A 22,057-nucleotide genomic window follows, 5' to 3' on the forward strand; every position below is an offset into this window, starting at 1 on the left:
GTTTTGGTGCTAAAATATTCACAGTTGTTTGACTGCAATTAGGCAAATAGCATTTACAAAGTACAAAGGTAAGATGCATTATAGAACTAGAGACCTTCAGCCTTGTGACCTGTCTTCTGGCCTGCCAACTCTGCACTCTGCATATCTGTCCCTTGGCTCCTCTGAGGACCCAGGAGCAGGGCCTGAGGAAGAGGGCTCTGTGGCTGAGACTGGCACTCAGAGCCTTCTCTTGTGCACCCCAGGAGCAGGCACCGATGCCAACGTGTTCATCATCATCTTTGGGGAGAACGGAGACAGTGGAACCCTGGCCCTGAAGCAGTCAGCCAACTGGAACAAGTTTGAGCGAAACAACACAGACACATTCAATTTCTCTGACATGCTGAGCTTAGGCCACCTCTGCAAGCTGCGGATCTGGCATGACAACAAAGGTAGGTCCTGCTTCAGGCCAGGGTGGTGGGAGGCAGCCCTTGGCTCTCCCCAGGGGCCCACCCTGCCTCCCAGGCCTCATGGTGACTCTGCCTACTCCAGGGAACAGGCAGCTGAAAATGAAGGCTGGTTGCCTTCATTCTGACAATGCTATCAGCTAGGACTAAGGTTTCTAGACATAAATTTGTGTATATACACTTAAGATAGCTAAGATGAGTGTTCAACTAATTCTATTAGTTCTTGGAACAAAGCAGTTAGCATTCATAGGATTAGATCAATTTTGCATGTTTAATCTGGGTAACTCTTTTGAAAATAATTATGCAAAATAATGTTAGTTGTGTTCCTGCCACCTTGTTTTGAAAGCTTATATTGTTATGGTTTTGGGCTCTTTGTTATTGCTACTTGTCTCTATTGCTATTTGTTTTTTGTTTTTCTTGTATTTTGCTTTTTTGTTTATTTGCTTGTTTTCCCATCTGATGCAGAAAGGATATATGTACATGTGTAGGCTTATACATGCCATTAGAACTTCTCCTAAAGGATTTACAAGAATTGATTTTATTACATGTAATAGTATGAGCAGCTACTTTGAAGAAAATGAAACTTTATGGTAGTCATTGTTGATTTTCTATCATCTTGCTTTGAAGTCCAATAATGCTTTTTTTATTGGTATTAGTCCACTTTCTATTATTTGATTTCAATATGTGTGAAGGTATGGACAGCTACTTTGAAGAGAACAAGAGACATTATGGTAGTCATTGTTGATTTTCCTATTGTGTGGCTTTGAAGGCCAGTAATGCTGTCATTCTTTTGTTTTGATCAGTTTTATACTATTTTGTTTTGTTTGAACTCAATGTGTGTGAAGTTATGGACAACTATTCCAGGGAGAACAGAAGACATTTTGGTAGCCATGGTTGATTTCCTGTTGTCTTGTCTTGAAATCCTGTGTTGTTTGCATTGTTGTGTTCTGATCTGCTTTGTTTTGTTTTGTTTTATTCTCTTTAAAATAAATTTTAAAATGAACTAAGGTTTCTGGGCAGATCATAGGAATGAAGCTTAGCCTTTCCTGCTTCCTCCAAGGTGACTCGTGGTTCTTCATTTTTTGTGACATCACAGCACAAATTCTACTTAGTTTATGCATAAAAATTAAAGAAAAGGGACTGGGCTGGAGTAGAGCACTTACCTAGCATGCATACAGGCCTGGGTTCAATTTCTAGCTCTGAAAAAAGGAGGTAGGGAAGGGAAAAAGGAAGGAAAGAAAGCAAAACTAAAAAGAACTATGTTTCCAAATCCACTTCCCATGGATTTTCTATTGCTTGTTTATAATAGTAAACCTAAAAATGGCTAAATTCATTTTTAAAGTATGAAATAGGATATAAACCAAGTGAGAAATTCATTTTTAACTTCAAAGCACATAAGGAATACTTTGTCATATCTGTAACTGTGATGACATACTTATTATCAACATTTCTTTGATTAGCACTTAGCTGTCTTTGGTTCTCTCTATTTTTCTCTGGCTTTCAGCCTATAAGTTCTATTTGATGTAGGAGAGTTGAATGGTTCATTATACACCAAATTTCACTTCTCCCATGCAGACTGTTTTCCTAACTCCTCTCTTTCTTGGTTTGTGCTGAAGCAGCTTCTGCCCTGCTACCCCGTCAAGGCCTTCTGTAGGCTGTGCTCTGGGCCCGCACCAGCCTGTAGAGCTGCACAGATGCTGTGTTCTGCCCACTTCTTCCACATTCCCTCTCTAGAGTAACCACCCTTCACGGTCACTGATGAAACCCAACTCCAGGTGGCAACCACTTTCCTAAAAAGGCTGCACTGTTTTTGATTGAGCATGAATAAACTAGTTAAAATGTTTCTCTTAACATTGAATATGCTCAGCTTAAACACAGATAAAATAGCCATTCTTCAACAAAATGAAATAATGAATGTTTGCACAGCATTACAGTTTTAAAATTACCTGTGTAGCCATTCAGTTTTCCATGTACCAAAAGTGTCCTGTTGTGCCTGAAACTCTGTGAAAGTTGCAGACATTTGATTTTTTAAAACACTTTGGGTTTTAACAAAATACAGCATCATATTACTACATTATTAACCTTCTTCCACAACCAAAGAATATGGAGGCCTACGGTGGTTGGAATGTCTCAGGACCACACAAGAAGAAAGGGCACAGCTGCTGCTAGCTGCAGGTCTTTAGAGACTATTCTGACTCACTGTGCTGTGCACTGGCCCATTCTGGCAGCCACAGCTGGCAAACAGTCACCTGCCACTGTGCCAGAGGCTCAGATAGGATGATGAGGGACAGCTGTCTCTGTCTGTTTGCTAGACTCCCCAGATGTTCTCTGTCAGAGTGAGTGTCAGTGTCAGAGGAGTGAGAGAGGTCATGTCCAGAAAAGGTGCAGTGAAAGGGGACTCCTCTTCCTCACCTGTCCATTCAAATGGCATCCCAAACCTGGTTAAAGAATTGTACCTGCAGAATTCTCAATTGTCCTTCATGAAGAAGGAAGCAACACAAAGACCTCTGAGCTTTCCTCCTACCCTCTCATTACTTAGGACCAGTAATAGGGTGGCTGGTGGTTGAAAGTCTGACTGGACAACAATCATCATATTCATGAAGATTCTCTTATGCCCCAGACACTTCCCAAGAGCAGGGTGGGCCTCTGCCAATGGCACTCAACGGTGGATCACTCAGTCATGACAAGTGTGAATGCACAAAGCCCTGTGTATGTGACTCCACTGAGCTAATTAGAGGAACCTGATAAAGCAAATTAATGAGGCTGAGCAGAGCGTTTGGGGTTGGATCAGAATAGGGAGCAGAGTGGGGACTCAACAGCTGTTAGCTCTGCAGCTCAGAGAGAGCTAAGAAATGCCACATCTTTTAGCTTTTACATTAGAGGCTACAGAATACAACAAAGTGCTGAGAAAGAAGAAATAGTATTCCCAGGTGGCCTAAAACATTCCATCAGGTTCAACCACAGGGTTCCCCAGCCACCTCCCAGTCAAGCCACCAATGTGTGTAGGGAAGAATTTAATGTGGGCTAGATAATCTCCCTTTTCCAAGAAGGAAGACCATGCCAGGGTCATCTACAATTCAATTGTTTTATTCAAGGCAGGTGAGGGTGGAGGGAATGGCCAGTATGTCCTTATTAAAACAGTACACTTTTGGAGACATTTAACAGTATTCAAGCTCCACGGAACTGTCCAGGGTTCTGACTCCTCCTCTAGTTTCTGTTGACTCACCTCTATAGCCTGATCCTGAGTTGCTGCTTTGGAGGTTGATTCTTCTCAGCTTGGCCTGCTCTAGACATCCAGATGTTTGGCAAGGTGGTCTACCTTACCATGTATTCCACACTCAATTCATAAATAAAGAGTAATGCAGATTCAACATTAGAACTCATTTCCATGAGTCTTGCCACAAAGGTCTCCATCTCTAGCTCCATCTTTTCCCATCCTCAGCCCAACTAAGCCTTTTGCTTCTCAGCTGATTCCTGGGACTGGCACACCTTCATGTTTTCCCCCTCCTTCCATCTCAGGCTGTCTCTCATTAAAAACTTCCAGGGTCCTCTGAGGTATTCCTGTCTCCACATATCCCTTCCGTTCCGTCTAGGAAAGTAGAACCTCATGTATTTGTGAAGAAGTTTAAAAGGTCACACAGTAACATTTCAGCAGTCAGGGACATTATTTGTTCCCAGTGATGTCTGAGTTTCTTCCTTTCTTGTTTTTTTCTCCTAGTGAATATGATCTCTCCTTAGAAAAAAATGAACAGTCCAGGTCTTTCATGACTGCAGCCCTAACAATCCCCACAGTGTTCATATTGACATTACTTAATAAGTCAAGCACAGTTGGTTCTCATTATGTCATGCACTATAATGTTGCTGTGCTACTGAATTAGCAAATACTGAACCATTTCTACTAGAGGAGACACAATGTTGGGTTCCTGTGGGTCTCTTGTTAAAACAACTGCAATACATAACTTTATTTTATATGTGTGCCTGTTTAAAGGCATCTTCTTAAACATATACTATTTATTAATACTTAATTCAGAACCAACAGCACTGTAACTCATATCTGAAGGAAACTTAGCTAACACATATTTTCTCCGTAAGGTACATCCCAGAATTCTTGCACTCAGAAGAACACTAAGCAGCTCTTCAGCTTGGCTCTGAATGCTATGTTTGGAGACCATATTTAAACAAAGAATTTACCAACAAAAAGCACAATAACTGTGGAAATCTTGGTGCTAACAAGACAGGAAAAGGACATATGCTTACAGTGTAAGAGCTGAACCAAAAGGCTATGTTGCCTCATTTGTTCTCATCTGGGAACAGATGCACCAGGTGACTCAAACTTTTCACCATTTGGCATGTGTTCCTGAACGACTATGTAAATATTAATTTGAGAGTTACAAATAAAGTTTTAGCAATAAGAAAAAATCCACAAATTGGTAACATATAGAGAATCACCTCTATGTATTGAGCTCTTGCCGTCAGGCATTTATCCAGTTCTGGGGACAGAGCAGTAAGCAGCAGGCAAGATTCCTGTGGTCTCGAGACAAGCTTGTAGCCGAAAAGTACATTTATTAAACAAAGTAACTGATTTAAATAATTATGAGTCTCTAAAATGGAGGTCCTAAGGTGCTAGACTGAGGACTCAAAGAAGAACTCTCTGAAGAAATGATCTTTAAGCTGAGACTTGAGGAATTAACATGAGAAGATATTCAGTGAAGTGTGGTGACTGCTAAAACTGAAAAAGCACCTCTGAGGTGGGGTGAAGAGAAAATATAAAAGCCATGAAACAGAACTAATCTTGATAAATGCCAAAAAATCAAGAAAAATCCAGCATGAGTACAAATGGGGAATGGAGTTGTAAGCTAAGACATAATCAGGAGCAGGCCATGCATGGTAAGTTAAGTCCTGTTACAGATTGGCTCTTTATCCTAACTGTACTGAGAAACAGTCAAAGAATTGAAGAACAGGACTCCCTCAGGGAAGACTATTGTACAAACTCTGAGGAATAAGTTAGAGAAAAAAACAACCATCTTGTGGCCAGAGGATGCTTAGAAGATGGGTGCGAGAAGACAATGTTGGCATAAGATGGTAGCAGTGAGAATGGAGGAAAATATAGGGAGGTTCGAAAACTATTTAAGGCAGAGGTGAAGATGCTGGTGGACTTTCTTCATCTTAATAAGTGTAGTTTAAAGGCCTCAGAGATATCCAAGGGGTGTCTGGCAACAGCAGGGTCAAGATCTCAGCAGGAAAACTAGTTGGGAGATACTGGCCTGAGATGTTGATATAAGAGTCATCAGTGCAGGCACAGTGCTGAAGCCTCAAATAAGAGTGAATCAGAGTCTACGGGGAAAAAAGTGTCACTTAAGGAAAACCAGGGTAACCCAGAGAGGATTCCCAAGAATTCCAGCACTTAAGGTAGATAATTAAAGGGAAGGAAGAAGGGAGTAAAATTATCTCTACACTGAAATGTTTTTTGGAGGGGAGGGACTCAATGTGCGGACTCTGTAATGGCAAGGATTGTTCACTGGTCATGAAAACCCCAGGATGTGGTGTGTTGTTGCCCAACTCCAAAGATTCCTGTACATAAACTCAGTAGAGGAAACACTAGGCCACATTTATTTTCAAATAACAAAGCAATTCAAAATATTTAAAATGATGATTTCTTCTTAGAAAATTCTTAGAGTTCCTTGAGGAAAATTTTTGTTGCATACCTAACTGTTCAGATCACTGTCATAGAGTGGGGAGAGAGAAATAACCGTTCTTCATTCATGGATTAGTGCTCCCCAGACAAAAGTGCACACACACACACACACACACACACACACACACACACACACGTACACACGTCAGGGAACCTTTCTCAACTAGCCTCACTCTCTCCGCTTTCTGTTCCTTCCTATAAAGCAGAACTACCTTTTGGTTCCTAATACCTCAATTCATCCAGAGAACAGAGAGGTACATTCGTGTTTGAGCAATAGACACACTCTAAGATTAACTATTTCCCTTCAAAAACTTTCTTTAATTCACTCTCCTCTCTTTCACATTACATTAACTTTGAAGACAGTTCTTGTTTAAATTTCCTCTACATGAAATCACACACCGTTTAACCAAGCTAACAGTTATTCATAAGTACATACCCAAGAGATAAATGTACTCCTGCCATTCTCTTGTGCTAAATTCTTATTCATCCTTAAATTCTACTTTAAAAAAAAAAAAACCTTTTACCTTCTTCAGGAAGCTCCTTGATTATCCTAAGTAAGGTTAGATGTTTCCTACTCTGTGCTCCTAATCTTGTCTACTCATATCTCTGTTTGTAGCACTGGCAATGCTGAATTGTCATTGCCTTACTGGTTACAACTGGCAGACTTTAATCCCCTCAAGGGTAGAAACTTACTCGATTGACACATGTAGTTCCAGTGCCTTGTACATAGTAAGACTTTAATAGTAATGTGAGTGAATTAATAAATTTATACCAAATATTAGCTCATAGCAACTTCTAGATCAGAATTTTCTGGAATTTTCTAGAATTTCATGGAAATATCTTTGTAGATATTTAAGTAGTCTCCAGATGTAGCACATCCTATCTGATACTCTTGGTTAAAGCATTCTCCAACAGTAAGTGAACAATCCACCTCATCCCCAAACTCTTGCTTATTCGGAATCTCAGAATATGATCAAACTTGGAATTAGGATCTTGGCAAATGGACTCAGATAAGGATATTGAAATGAAATAAAATTTCTAGATTTAGGGTGCATCCTAAACTCAAAGATGACTTGTGTACTTATAAAGAATATGAGAAAGCATGCAGAGATGAAGAAAGAAGATCATGTGAAGGAGTTAGTGATTAGCTGGGGAGAGAGCAGATACCAGTTCAGGAAACCCAAGGATTGCTGGAGCTCTCAAAGTCAGGAAGAGGATTCTTCTCTGGAGCATCAAAAGAGAGAACAGCCCCTCTGACACCTTGATCTCAGATTTCTAGGCTCTGAAACTGTAAGATCCTTTTATTTTAAGCTACCAAGCATGCGATAATTTTTATAACTGCCCTAGGAAAATACTACCTCAGGGAAAGACTTTCTGAAGAATACTACAGACTTGCCTAAGAGCTCAATTCAGTTATGTCTCTACAGAAAAGAATCTGCCTCAGTATTCACAGCTGGGTCAGAAGGTATTTAAAGGCGCTTTGCCAAGGTAAAACACACCAGATCAGAATACAGTTCTGTCAAAAAGTCCGGTGTTAGTGAGGTTAAGTACAGCAGCTTAAAGCACAATGAGACTGGTGGCCTGGAGTCATAACACTCAATGTAGTGCCGGTTAATGACCTGTTCAGCAAATATGCTGCTCCCAACTCTCACACCTGGGGTCTCCATAGCCCAGAAATGATTTTGGTGGCAACTGGGACACAAAAACAAACTATTTTAGGCAGGAAAAAGAGGAAATGCCTAGAGCTAATCGGTATCATAGACTAACTTTTGCTCCTACTCTGGACTTGCAGTTTAATTCTAGCCACTGGGACCTCTGTCTTATGACCCAGCTCACTGTGCATCCTCCCACGGTTGTCTCTCCCTGCCTATGTCCTTACCTTCCCGCTGAACATTCTTCTGATTGCCTGCCTTACTCCTGTCCCTTCCCTGAACCCTCAGCCTATCTGCAAGTACCTTCTCTCTCCTTCACTTTCGGTTCTACAAGTACCATTGTCTTGTGCATTGTTCTTTCCCAAAAGCCTATCACATTCATTGCCTGTGTTATGAAATCAATTTAATATATCTTAATAGAATTTAACCGTATTCCTGTTTTGGGTTCTTGGATTCTTTCCTGTCTTCTCATGCCTAGGTCATAGGGAACTCCATTTTCTACAGAATCAGAGTTATCCTATGTGTTGGTATATCCAGAAATTGAGTCCTGGCCATAAATTTCAGCCTCGTGACTAAGTTTTCCAATACCAGCTGCACCTTCTCCATGACACTGAATGTGCACACATCTAGACTGTCTCAATTTTCTGAGTACATTTTTCTACTGTGCTCTAAAACCTGACAGCCAATTAGCTAATTCTTGCTATCTCATCACAGTCAAAACCATGAAAGAAGAAGGAGATGTGCAGCATCTCGGACAGGACTAAGCAACTCCAGCTGGGTAGCTACTTGTTATTATTATTATTTAGATGCCAGACTCCCCAAAAGGTTAACACCTCCCCGCAAACCCACCTTACACAGTCAAAGGTTATCTGATGACCTTGGTACCATAACAACTCCTGGATTTAAACAAATCCTGAAACATTAATGTCACCCTCTTTCTCTTGTAGGCAGAGAAGCAGCTTTTTTCGCTCTGGCCAAGCTTTAGGTCTGAAAGCAATATACCACTGGTAGGTCTTGAGGCTCAACAGAGAAAAGATTTCTATATCCTCATGGAGCCCACATGGTTAAGATAGTGGGGTATAAGAGGAACACAGAACTGTAGGTACTGGGTCCAACTTCTTCTTTATAGTAACTTACTTTTCCAAGGATGAAGGTTCAGATGCTAATACAAGCCAAGATTGTTATACATGCCTTTAAACTCTCTGTGTACCACACTTTTCATATTTAGTTTAAATTTTTCAGCTACATTATTTTTCCCTTGTATAGAAATTTGTAAAGACAAATATGTTTCGTTTGAGAGTATTCCACAAAAAAAAGCTGATAAACCCTCAATAAACATCATATAAGAAAGGTTACACATGTTTGATTAAATTCCAGCAATCTTCTCTTTCCCTGGATCTATCTTTCCATTTTTGGTTGTTGTTTAACAAATGGCTCATTTTTTAAAGTTTAAACATGCACAAAGGTGAAGGAAATAGTATAATGAACTTCTGTGTACCCATCACCCTAGTTCAACAACTATCATGATTTATCACATCTGCTTTAACACTTTTTAAATTTTTTCTATCTTGACTTCTTTTTGTTTGCTAGGGATATGAAATTAAATCCTAAACTCTGTGTCCTTTCATCCTAAACATTATATATACATATATACATATATACATATATACATATAATTATGTATCTGTGTATATACTCAGGCAGGGTCTTACTAAGTTGCTCAGGCTAGGTTCAAACTTGCAATCCTGCTTCAGTCTCCCAGAGTGCTGGGATTCCAGGCATGTGCCACCATGCCTGGCTATAGTTCTCTTTTTTAAAATGCATATATTCTTACAAAATCACATTGTCACACTTAACAGTGATTTCTTTGTATCACTAAATTTCCACTTCATAACAAAATTTTTTTACATTTCTTCAGATTGTATGAAGTACACAGAATATATGCACATTTCCTCCGTAGTGTATACTAAAGAAATCTTGTGTACTGATATAATATGAAGTAGTCACTGATACTGACATCAAATAACAAACAGAGGGCTGCCAGCCTGGTTGCTCCATTGTAAGTTTCCTTCATGATTCTTTATTGAGTACCTTCATCCAGTGATGATAAATTAGAGTTACAAATATGACTTTATAATTCTGTCATTCCTCATCCACTTATTAACTGGAATTTTTCTTTAAAAAATATAACCCCTAAGGCTACTTGATTACCATGAAATATAATTTACAGAGGAAAATCAAGATAAATAATTCTTTCCCTTAATTCCAATTACCTAGAGAGCTTTAGCAGTAGTGAGCAAATTATAAGCCAAGTGTTTATTTTCTAATTTATCTTGTTCTCCCTGCTTCCTGTAGTTAAATTAAAGCTGGTGAGATGAAGGTTTTTTAAACCATGAAAGGAATTGATATGCTTCCATTTGAATAGTACAAATTCACAGAAATACAAAGGACTTCAGAGATTATCTATTTTAACCTTCACAATGAATAAATATGGAAACTGAGGCATGGAGATATATTGTGTTCAGTTTGGTGGGTACACAGAGTCTAGAATCCAGACCTGCCAATACAAGAGTTTCACCCAGTAGCCTCTTAGATGATTCAACTGTGAAAGTGTTTTTGGAAAGACAATAGCTGCATTCTTTTATGCATCCATAGGTAAGGCAATGTGATGAGTAAATCACTTCAAACCAAGAAGAAATGTGAGTTATCCAGATGAACTGTTAGCTTGCCATAGGTTGTTTTAAAGAGAAGAATTACTTGGTGAAGTGAATCTCTCTGTTGAAGAATTCTTGATAGTTTTCACTAGAATAAAGAACTGACAGTTCACTTTTGAAAGTAAAAAGAATATATCACTTCTGTGTCTATTGAACTCTAAGTCCATAATACTGTACTATAATTAAGAGGTCATCAGATATGATTCCTACTTCCTAGGATGTAACCGGGAAAGTCAGGTATCCATATAAAAATAGTCATAAAGGAATTAGGACACAATTCTTGTCACAATAGCAAAGATTTCCCAAGATAGTTAGCTCATGGCCAAGAGACTGAGTAGGCAAAGGACAGTGTGGGCTTCACAGAGGAGGAAGAGCTGGGTCGTCCTAAGCATGGGCAGGCATTTGGGGCTGGGCAAAGCTGGGAGCCTTGATGAGGAGAGAGGAAATGCCAAAGGAGTGCCTAGTAAATCTTTCTCACTGGGTTAGAGATTTATTTTTAAAAGGTCCTAAACACAGAGCCTTTTATTCTACCAAGTAGCCACAGGCAGTAGATGGCATACAGAAGTCCCAGGGCATCCATCTGCCAGCTTTACCCCCACTCTTCCTGGGTCTGCCATCTCTTACTGGGAAGATTGGGGCCTCATCCCGGTTCAGAGTTTCAAACCCTTTTTCGTGAAAGTGAACACTGAAACTTTTGGGATAAACTAATCCTACTTGCACAGACCATTTCTCTTGGGTTATGTTCTAAATTCTTTCCCCCTCCCTAAATCTCTATCCCCAGTGCCATTTTTCCCTGTTCTCCCCTATTCAGTCCTGCTGCACACCTTCAAAGTCGATGAGAATTTATTAGCTGACATACCAAGCACCATCTGAATCATTTAAACATAATAATAGATAGATCGGGCAAACCTCCCATTCACTGGACTTACAACCTAGCGGAAAGACACAAACAACATAATATACGAGAAAATAAAAATAAAATTATTTCAGATTGTCAAGGGGGTACATGGTGACTGATAGCAAGTATTGAGCATGAGCAAACTCCTACAAATAGGGCCATTAACAAGGCTTTCCCAAAGAGAGGACGCTTGACCTGATACTTCAATGATGTGACAGTGTTGGCATTCATAGCCTGGGGAACATCACTCCAGACAGACAGAACAGTAAGTGCAGAGTTCTCCAGGCAAGACAGGGTTTCATGAGTCAAGGCATAAGAAGGAGTTCAGTGTAGGTGGAAAATAGTCAATGAAGTTGTGACTAGTGTGGAGTGAAATCAGAGGAGGGGAAAGGGATTATGTCATGTCAGATCATGGAGTTGCTGGTAAGCATCTGCATTTGATTCTGAAGGTGACAAAAAGCCATTGGAGGATTTTATACAAAGAAATGACAAAGTCTGAATAATGATCTTAAAAGACCACTATGATACACATAGAAGAATATTGACTGTAGTGTTGTGTGTGGGAGTGAAGGTCTGGAGAACAACTAGTTTACCATCAGCAAGATCAAGGTAAACATGTGATGTGTGCATGCAATAGAATGTCAAGGAGTTGTGATGAAGATCAAGCCGAGATATACATTCTGATACGGGTTATTTGTGAGTGAAAAGGCCAGGTGTTAAACAGTGGGGGGCGGGAGATAGAGTTAAATCCTAAGAGAGAAGACTTTCTATAAAAATGGACTCTGATAATCAGTTTCAGAGGCTTTGGCCACACAGTTAGCCACTGTAACTGTGGCTCTGTCTACATTCCTGATGTTTTCACCTGCAAAAATCAGCCGCAGGGTATTAATCTGCTGGTGCTGCTTGTACCTGAATGCTTGATAGGTTCTTAGTAGGACAGACTTGTGGTAAGGACCCTGTTAGTCACACCCAACATTTCCACAACAGGGTAAGTAAATCAGCAATGAGCACGAAGCTGAGCCCTAAGTGTCTTTCACATGAGAGGAACTGGGGTTAGCTTGTTACTGTCCATGGAAGGAGTTTCTTGCTGAATTTTCTGTCCTGAAAAGAGAATTGGGATGGAGCGAAACAACACTATCAGTGAACATAAGGGAAGAAATCTTAGAATTTCTTAGCTTTGTATCTTGATGATAACCACCTTCCTGACCACCAGATAATTCTGGTTTGCATTGTAAACCCTACCCCATGAAGTCCTGAAGACAGTCACTGAGCATCCGGTGCCAACCACTGATGATATCTGGACTGTTTCCTGCTGACCTTCTTGACAAAGCCCACCCAAATACCTGTGTCTAACCTAGCATATAACCCCTTCCTTTTGTCTCTGTATTTAGAAATCCTGTGTTGCTGCTGGCCAAGATAAGCTTCTATCACTTCTGTCCATTAATTTCTTAATAAATTGAATTCTTTGTTTTTTAAAAAAATCATATACATGGGATGAAAGATGGAGAACAAGGGACAAAATTCTCTTCCATTGGGACATCTTCCATAGGGTCAACAGTGTGTCTTCTTTGATTCTGCCTTCCTCTTTACTCAACTCTTTTTTTGTGTGTTCCACCCCTTGAATCCTTCGAGAAAAAAGCTTCAGTCAGTCTCATCTGCCTCATTTCCAGACTGGATGCACTGAAGCTTGTTAAGTACTTTCATCAGTTTCAGAATACTATCAAGAAACATCCCAGAAAGCAGCCAATTTGCAAATTTACAGATGGGACTGATACAATGTGGAACAGTAAAAGAGATTTATTGAGTTAAGAGAACAAGTTTGTTGATGAAATAACTCATCACTGTTTAACTCAACAGAAGTGTCGTAAAGTTTAACTTAATTGTTTCAGCACTTGCTATTTCCCTCTTCAATGAAGATGTGTGTTTGCAAAAAAATAAGAAGCACTTTTAAAATTTGGAGTGATGACAACATGTGTCTTCTGCCTGTGAATGTTAACATCTGCCCTTGGCAGTCCGGGTGACTGGAAATATTTGTCCATCTTTGTGTATGTTTTTATAAGACGCCTAAGACTAGAGGCAGGATCTATCAACAGTTGTTGATTTGACCAGTGTCTAGTCCTAGAAAAAGTTTTCTGGTGAAGACAGCGTGGCTGTCCCCTCAGCCCCAGGTGACAGGAGAATAATATAGATGGGAATAGAACATATATACCTGATCCTTGTGGGGTTATCTTGCGGATAGATGAATGGTAAATGTCACTGCTGCAATCTGCCAGAGCACTGGGATTTTCCCACACTCAGGGCCCTTTAGCACGCAGAGCTCTCCAGGACTTTGAAGAGTGCAGAGTAACGGAAGCAGTGTGTGATGAAACGTCACACAGCTGTCCCAAAAAATGTGCATCAGTTCATATTTGCTTCCCAGACCAGGTGGGCCACTTCTGAGAAGGAAGCCTTGATGATGAGAAAAGCAGCAGCTCTGTGATCATGACCAGCTAAAGACTTGTCAAATTTAACAACCTATCACAGCTTCTGAATTCTTCTGTGACTAAACCGCTTAGATAAGAATCTTGAAGTCATTATGTAGTCATTCATTCGTCATTCATTGAATGAATACTTACCTGAGTTGTGTGTTGACTTTGTATCTAGCTATATTACTGAATTTGGTTATTATACCTAGAAGTCTTTCAGTGGAGCTTTGGGGGTCTTATATGTAGAGTATCATGTCATCTGCAAATAATGATAATTTAACTTCTTCTTTTCCTATCCTTATTCTTTTTATTTCCCTCTCTTGTCTAAACGCTCTGGCTAATATTTCCAGCACTATATTGAATAGCTTACCTGAGTTGTGATACTAAACATTAAAGAAACAGAATTCAGTAAGACTCAGGGCCTCCCCTCCATACTCCTGATCTGCAGGAGGAGACCTAGGCAAACAGTAACAATCCAAGGTGGTCAGGGTGTGGCCAAGGCAGATGTGTAGGACATTATAGGACTATGGAAGGAGACATCAGACACAACCTCATGGTTGCTATGGGCATTCAGGAAAACTTTCTCAAGGAGTTGATATCTGAACTCATTCTAACAGGAAAATGGGCATGCACATGGTCCCTACTGGTGCCAAGAAATAACAGACACCATCTATCAGCTTTAAAAACTCCAACAAGGGCTGTATCTTGGGTCAGAGACTTCCATTGTATATTTGATGAACAGTATGAGCCTTCTTCCTGGTAAAATGTCTGTGTGTAATCATAGCAAAATTTCTCAGGGCCATGGGCTCTTAAATCCTTTGCACAAATTCTCTAGCATTTATGAACCCCAAGTTAAGGGTTTTGTCAAGAGAATTATATATGCCAAGCTGGAGGAGGCTTCAGAGGCCGCCTAGTCCTTCCCCAAGGAAACCAAGACCTGAAGAGGCCAGAACAGAAAACTTGTCTAAGGAGGCACAAACTCTGGTTCATAGGGAGGGAGTCTTGGCAAAGGAGGGTGGCTCCTGCAGCCCTTGGACCCAATGATGTCTTTCCCACAGGGATATTTCCTGGCTGGCACCTGAGCTATGTCGATGTAAAGGACAACTCCCGTGATGAGACCTTCCGCTTCCAGTGTGACCGCTGGCTCTCCAAGAGTGAGGGCGACAGGCAGACAGTTCGTGACATTCCATGTGCTAACAACGAGATCCGAGAAGAGCTGGAGGAGACCAGTATGTGGAGACTATGTGGGCCTGGCTGCCCTGTGATACTGGGCTGAGTCTTCAAATTAGAGAAGGGTTGGCTTGGGAGGAGGTGAAAAGCAGTGTGGCAATGAAAAGACAAAGCACAGCGGGAGGGGAATCAGAAGCTCAGTGCGGGAGCCACTTCGTGGTAGGGAGGAGGATGTCTTAGTCAACACTTCAGTGTTGCTTGGTGAGTCTGGAACTGTGAAAATACTGATGTCAATTCATGGCCCTGAATCACAGGAACTAATTAGGTAGCATGAAACTCAATGGGGATAAGTTCACCCTGACCTGCAGGCTATGCTGGGCTGTGCGGTTCAGTGTGAAGTCCTCCCTGGTTTATTTTTATAACATGAACTAAATTCAATTCATGCCTGTGGTAGTGGCTGCTGAATCCAGCCTTCCTAGAAACAGAGCACAAGAGGAGCAAGTATTTCCATTGGCCACACTCTTTGTCCCTCCTTCAGGGGATATTCAAAGGGAAAGAGTAATTGATCCCTACAGTGGATGGCCATCAAGGCCTGGGGAAATGTGTTCTTAATACACATGCCAGAATCTGGGCCCAGCTCCCTGGAAGGAGGCTCACCAAAAGTAGAACTAGTGCAAAGAGGGGATTTTTTTTCCCCAGTCTTATTTTCCAACCTTTTCAAATAAGAGGTAAGCCCCCAAACCTCAGTGTCTCAGCACAGCAGACTTTCTTACTCACTTCTGTAATACACAGTACAGGGTGGGTGTTTAATGGGAGGACTGCCATGGTATGACTTAAAGACCAAATCTCCTTCCATCTAATTATCTGCCATTTCCAACATGTGGCTTCCACATTTCTTGCAAAAGGGAGAGATCCTGGAGAATGCTCTCCCCTGCCATCTTAACACAGTAACTCACATTCTATTGGTGAATGCTAGTCATGTGACTTTGCCAGGTACAAGAGTACCTGGGACCTATGATTCCTGATTGTCAGCCTCTTGTGCAGAAGCACCTTCCACCACGGAAGGGAAGTGTTCATGGTTGGTGAAGATAACTACCTGTCTCTGCCAGATCATTCAAACTGCCCACAAATGAAATTAGCTGTCTTCAGAGGTAGTCTTCCCTGAGTCCCTAGGGCCATTCAAACAAGGTTGGCCACATATTTGTCGAATTTCCTATAAGGAAATTCCTGCTCTAATTCAGAGGGTGGGCCCACATTTTCATCAGTGTTCTTCCTGAGGAGTCACTGGATATCCAGTTTTATTGTGCATGCTATAAGTGATGCACGCTACCTGTGATCCCTTGAATGTTTGTACTGACCTTTAAACTTCTGTTAGTCTCTCTGTATTACCTAAAATCCCCCACAGATCAAGGACAGCTTCACTCATGTGTGTCTCCCTCTGTTAGGTTCGGGTCTTAATGAATGTTCAGTGAGTTGATGCCCAATGAGTAAAATATGTGGTCCTTTTTCTCAGACCCTCACAATGCAGTGAGAGGAAGAATCACCTCACATCCCTCTCACAACAGCTGGGATCAGCAATAGAGACTCCTCAGACCATTGGTGTTATAGGAATAAGAGATTTTTAAGGCTGGAGCAAAATAGCTAAGTCACCTTCTCAGATTTCCAAACATGCAAATAGCCGCTGAACCCCTCGGGATTAGGTTGACATGGAGGTTGCAGAGAGAGGTGTTCGTTCTGGAAGGATGTGTAGGTCTGGGAGATGGGAGGGCAGGAGCATCAGCCAGGAGAGGGCTAGATAGGTGTGTCATTGCCACCAGCCTGCAGGGGGCAGCACAGCACATTCTGAGCTGCCCTTGGAGATAGGCAGCCACAACTGCTTTCTCTGGAGACTTGCCCAGGGGATTGTCGTGGACTCAGCTTGAGCCCAACATCCCAACTCACAGCTACTCTTATTTAAGTAACCATGAGACAAACCCATGGTAAACACCCAGAAGCCATGCCTATCCTGGCTTCAGGGGGCACATGTGAATAAAACAAAGACCCTACCCTTATGGTTCTTGTCATTTTCAAATGCCCTATGCATTTACATCCCTGAGCATCTTTTGTCTGTTTTCTCTCAGCCACCTGTAGTCCAGGTTGAGAGTCAGAACTTCCCCATTGTTATCAAGCCATTGATGACATGGGTAAGAAAGCAAGATGAAACATATACACTTTGAATCTTCCTCTACCATGACTTTTGATGCAGCTAGCAACCTTTGTTTCTAACCTTCAGAAGTTTGTTCACTTACAAGCCCAACTCTCAGGATCATCAGAAAAGGATTTGCTGCGATGCATATGCACCTCACCTGCAGCTTGTCTCCCACATCTCCTATTTGAGTTCATTGTGATTAGCACGGAGTTTCTTAATGCTTCTTGTCTCCTCCCGAGGTGCAGACAAATCATTTCCTTCACAGAACCCAAGATCCACCCTGAAGTCACCAAGGTCTATTTGCATATCTTAGCTTCTGTGGGAAAACAAAGTGGCAGTGGGCCAGCCCTGCTGCTGTGATGGCTTTAGTTGATGTGAACTGGACTGGAATCTGTTGCTGCAGGACTGTATGGATCACTTTCTCTATCCTTGGCTACCTGCTTCTTTTCCTGGTACACTCTACCTGTTCCACAGAGCAGGGATTTTCCTTGAGAGAAGTTATGAGGGCAAAGGGGCTTCTAGGGGTGCTGACTGATGTAATGCTGGGCTACAGGCTTAGCATCTCTCACCTCCATTGTCTAGATCCTGTCTCTGAGATGTAAGCAGAGAAACAGAGTGTTTCCTTTGGATCTAGAATCCCAAACCCTCAAGGATCCATTGACTTCACCAAGAACTATATCTAAAGAGATACCCCAGACAAATACTTAATTTTTTCTTCTGCCTGGACCCTGGAGACAGGGGCTACATTGTCACATCACACCACCTCAGAATTTTTGCCTGTTTTCTTTCCTATGCCTGGAACATTCCTCCAACTTCTGCGGATTATAACCGTGGGTCTTCTCCAAGGCCATGCTCAAATCCCCTACCTTACTGAAGCTTCCTGTGATTAGGCCAATCATTCATTCCTTTAATTACTAAATATTTGAGGGCCTAAAATGTGCCAGGGGTGGTTGTGGACACTTAGGAATCTATCAGCAAGCAAAAAGAGGATTCCTGCCTTCAGGGAGCTTACATTCAAATATCAGCAATAAACAAATATGCAACAAAACAATGAATAATAAGTAATATTGTTTATTAACAAATAAAATAATGAACAAAATGGTGTAGAATGTTATAAGTTGATGAGCACAAGAGAAAATAGAAGATAAGACAGACCCAGAAGAATCAGATTGCAATTTTAGTCACAGTGGTCAAGTGGGCCTCCCTGAGCAGGTGGCATTTGGGTAAGGAGGAGAGGAAGGAGTGAGGCAAGCTGCTCTGGGGGAGTGTGCCATGCAAAGGGAAGGAGCACTATGGAAATCTAAGGCAGAGGTGATGGAGAGGGCAAGAGAGAAAGCACTAGTAGTTCAGATGGCAGAGGTCAGGGGAGCCAGTTTCCTCACACTCCACAGCAATTCACACTATACTTTGTTGCTAGGTTATCATGCTGTGTCTCATGGTATGGTCAGTGTTTACACCTAGGGCTAGAATGAGTTCTAGTGTTACCACAGTAGGACCCATTCCTCACACTGGGTACCCCCTGCACAAAGGTTGGATGAATGAATGTCTGTGTAGACATGCTTAGCAGAGCACCAGGGGAGGGAGGTTGCAATGAAGCATACAGGATGGGGCTGCATGCTGGAGTGAGTTGAGGGCTCTCCTGAGGTCTTTTGCCTGCTAGGACTTTCCCCATTGCTTTCCCAAGCTGGGCTCCACCCTCTCCACCTCTCCCTTGTCTTTTTAGCATATGATCCCCATGTTGCACCATTGGTGATTTCCCCATCCCCAAGAGTCAAGCCTCACTATCTCTCAAGAATTCATCCCCACCTACAGCTTCATTCCCAGCAGCTCCCAAATTCACCAGCAAAGAGGTTGCTACTATAAATAAAGTAGGAAGGCTCACCCTAGCCACAGAACCAGGAAGCTCTACTTACAGCTCCTGATTGTGGCCAGTCTGACCTGCTTCTCCATTCCCAGGTCACGGCTCAGGGTCAGGCAAAAGCCCTTGAGAGAGTGGCTGTTGGGCTCCCAAGGTAGGCGACTGCTTCCCCCTGTTGACCCTCTCCCACTTCCTCCACTGCAGCCTACGAGATCGTCATAGAAACGGGCAACGGGGGAGAAACCAGGGAGAACGTCTGGCTCATCCTGGAGGGCAGAAAAAACCGCTCCAAAGAGTTTCTTGTGGAAAATTCTTCCAGACCTTCAGAAAGGGCCTTCAGAAAGTAGGAGGAGGGGTGCCTATAAGGGATGGGTGTGGGGTGGGGAAGAGAAAGACTCCAAGTATCTCCTACCTTGGGGGAACCATATGGTACAAATGGTCCTAATCAGCAAGTACTGACTGGGTACCTACTGTGTGCCTGGGCCAGTCCTATTCTCTGCAAACATAATTCTCCATCCACATAGACAGAGCTCAACTCCTCACCTCCTTCCACCACAGGTACCCCAAGCCCACTTCATCTGCTATCTTCAGAACTGCCTGCTTAGTTTCCACCTCTCCCTCAACTCCACTGGCCCTTTGTCTTTGTCCATTCAAGCTGCTATAACAGAACGTCACTGTCAAGCAACTTATAGGCAGTAGTGACTCTTCTCACAGTTCCAGAGGCTGGAAGATCAAAGTACCATCAGATTCAAAGTCTAGTGGGGACCTACCTCCTAGTTCATAAAGCCATCCCCACTGGGTTCCCACATGACAGAGGGGTGAGGGCGCTCTCCAGGGTTGCTTTTCTAGGGCACTAGTCTAATTTATGAGGGCCCCACCCTCATCACCTGATCATTTTCCAAGGCTCTCACCATCACATTGGGGTTTAGGTTTCAACACATGGATTTTGGAGGAAAATAAGCTGTCAGCTTATAGTAAATTTACTTTCCAGGACAAACTGTGAGCTCCTTATGCATGCACTTGCAGACCACCATAGATTGCCCATACTCCCACCCTTGCAACATCAGTTCCTCAACTTAACTCAAATTCCACCCAAGCCTCCATGCCTCAATATCATTTCTCCCACTGATTCCAAATTGCCCCCAAGCCAGCCGTGCCTCCATACCCTTCTGTTCCCATCCATGACATTGATAATACAGTCTACATCATTGGACACCTGCTTTCTCCTCTGCTTTCTGCTCCTTAAATCTCACCACCGTTCTCAGCTCTATACCTGTGATGTCACCCTCCTCCCTGTTCCTTTCCACTTAACAACACTGCTCTTCATTGGTGTAGAACCAGGCAGATGGTAGGGTTTTTAATTCTCAGTGTTATGTTCCAAAATTAGGCTGCATCCCTCAAGGAGTGCAGGACTGACATCAGGCCTTGCCTGCCATCCTACCCTGGAATACAATAAGCACTCAGTAAATGCTTGCATTCTTCAGTGGGTTTGGGCAGTTCACTAAACACACCTTTGTTTATTGCAGAGGGACTACAGACACATTTGAGTTTGACAGCATCTATTTAGGGGACATTGCCTCCATCTGCGTGGGTCACCTGGCCAGGGAGGACCGCTTCATCCCCAAGAGAGAGCTGGTCTGGCATGTCAAGACCATCACCATCACCGAGATGGAGTACAACAATGTGTATGTATGGTACGGGGCAGGGATGGAGGCTGGACCATGGATAAGAGGACAGGTGTAAGGAGGTGGTCCCTTCAAGGATGAGGCCATCCCATTCTGGAGGCCTACAAAACAAGATGAGAAGAGGCAGCTGTCCTGTTCTGGAGCTGTTTATACTATGACTGTACCACCAGAGGGAAGCTATTAGACTAAGAGACCTTAGTATCCAATCTTTGAATCCAGGGAGGCTGCCCTGGAATAATGCTGAGAAAGCCACATGGTGCCAGATAGCAGAGCTTTGCCTCCCTCCCTTCCTTTGCTTCAACTATAATGATGCAGAAAAGCAGCTTTAAGGCCTGCTGCTCAGGTGGTCACAGTGACAGCCTCCGGGGTAGGCAGCAGGGGACCAGAGACAAGCAGAGGGCACAGCACGGATCCCTATGAAGGACTCTGCCTCTCTCCCATCAGGGCTTTCTGGAGACTCAGACATTTCTGGTGGATTAGGAGCCTTAGTTACCCAGGCAACATAGGCACAGCTGGCAATTCATCTCATTAATACCACTTGATAACCATGCTGGAAGCCACAAAGGGCCCTGAAGCTGTGGAAGGTCAGGAAGACTCAAAGAAGCAGTCAGGGAAGGTGGAGAGAGAAAGCCAAGGCCAAGGCTGCTTGCCTGGGGAGAGTGAGAAATTGCTGAGTATGCTAGCCTGCCTCTGCTTGCTGGGGCATCTTGCCCAGGACCACTCCTGACTCCTCTCCCACCACATCCCCTCCTGGGGCCAGCCCTACCCATTCATACACTGGAACCTTTCCCATCCCTGAAGCCAGGCACAGGCCTCAGGACTCAGGCCAGTCCCCTTGTCTTAGGCTATGACTTCAGAAGCTCAAGCAATGGCTGTCTATGCCCAACCTGTGACCTGCAGGCTCCCTGCATTTGTCTCCCCTAGATGAAGCTTCCTCTAGGGATTTGGGCAGATCTGGCCTCTGCCCTTCTGTCTTAGTCAGTTTAGGCTGCCACAATAAAACAGCATAGACTGGAAAGCGCAAGCAACACTTATTTTGCACAGTGACAGAAGTTGGAAGTCCAAGATTAGGGTGCCGGCATGGTGGGTTCTGGTGAGGGCATACTTCCAGGCTTCCAGACAGACAGCTGCTCATGTTTCTGCATGGCAGATAGCAAGCTTTGGTGCCTCTTCCTCTTCTTTCTTGGGGTGCTAATCCCATCACAAGGGCTGTGCTCTCATGACGTCATCTAACCCTAATCATCTCTTGAATGATCTATCTCCAAATAGCGTCACATTGGTAGTCAAGG

At 42.7% G+C, this 22,057-nt stretch overlaps 1 protein-coding gene across 2 annotated transcripts in view; it reads left to right on the top strand.

The window, feature by feature from the left end:
* The window catches only part of Loxhd1 (lipoxygenase homology PLAT domains 1), a 165,234-nt gene that overhangs the window by 138,203 nt on the left and 4,974 nt on the right, over positions 1-22,057 (top strand). For both annotated transcript variants that reach the window (XM_063231735.1, XM_003474065.4), the window contains 4 exons: positions 243-428; positions 14,926-15,096; positions 19,288-19,426; positions 20,610-20,768. In XM_063231735.1, coding sequence (XP_063087805.1) covers positions 243-428; positions 14,926-15,096; positions 19,288-19,426; positions 20,610-20,768 — 655 coding nt within the window. The remainder of the gene's footprint in view (positions 1-242; positions 429-14,925; positions 15,097-19,287; positions 19,427-20,609; positions 20,769-22,057) is intronic.

This window comes from Cavia porcellus, unplaced genomic scaffold (assembly GCF_034190915.1).
Source record: "Cavia porcellus strain 051 isolate PalLab524CR breed Dunkin Hartley unplaced genomic scaffold, mCavPor4.1 scaffold_20, whole genome shotgun sequence".
Taxonomy (NCBI): Eukaryota; Metazoa; Chordata; class Mammalia; order Rodentia; family Caviidae; genus Cavia; species Cavia porcellus.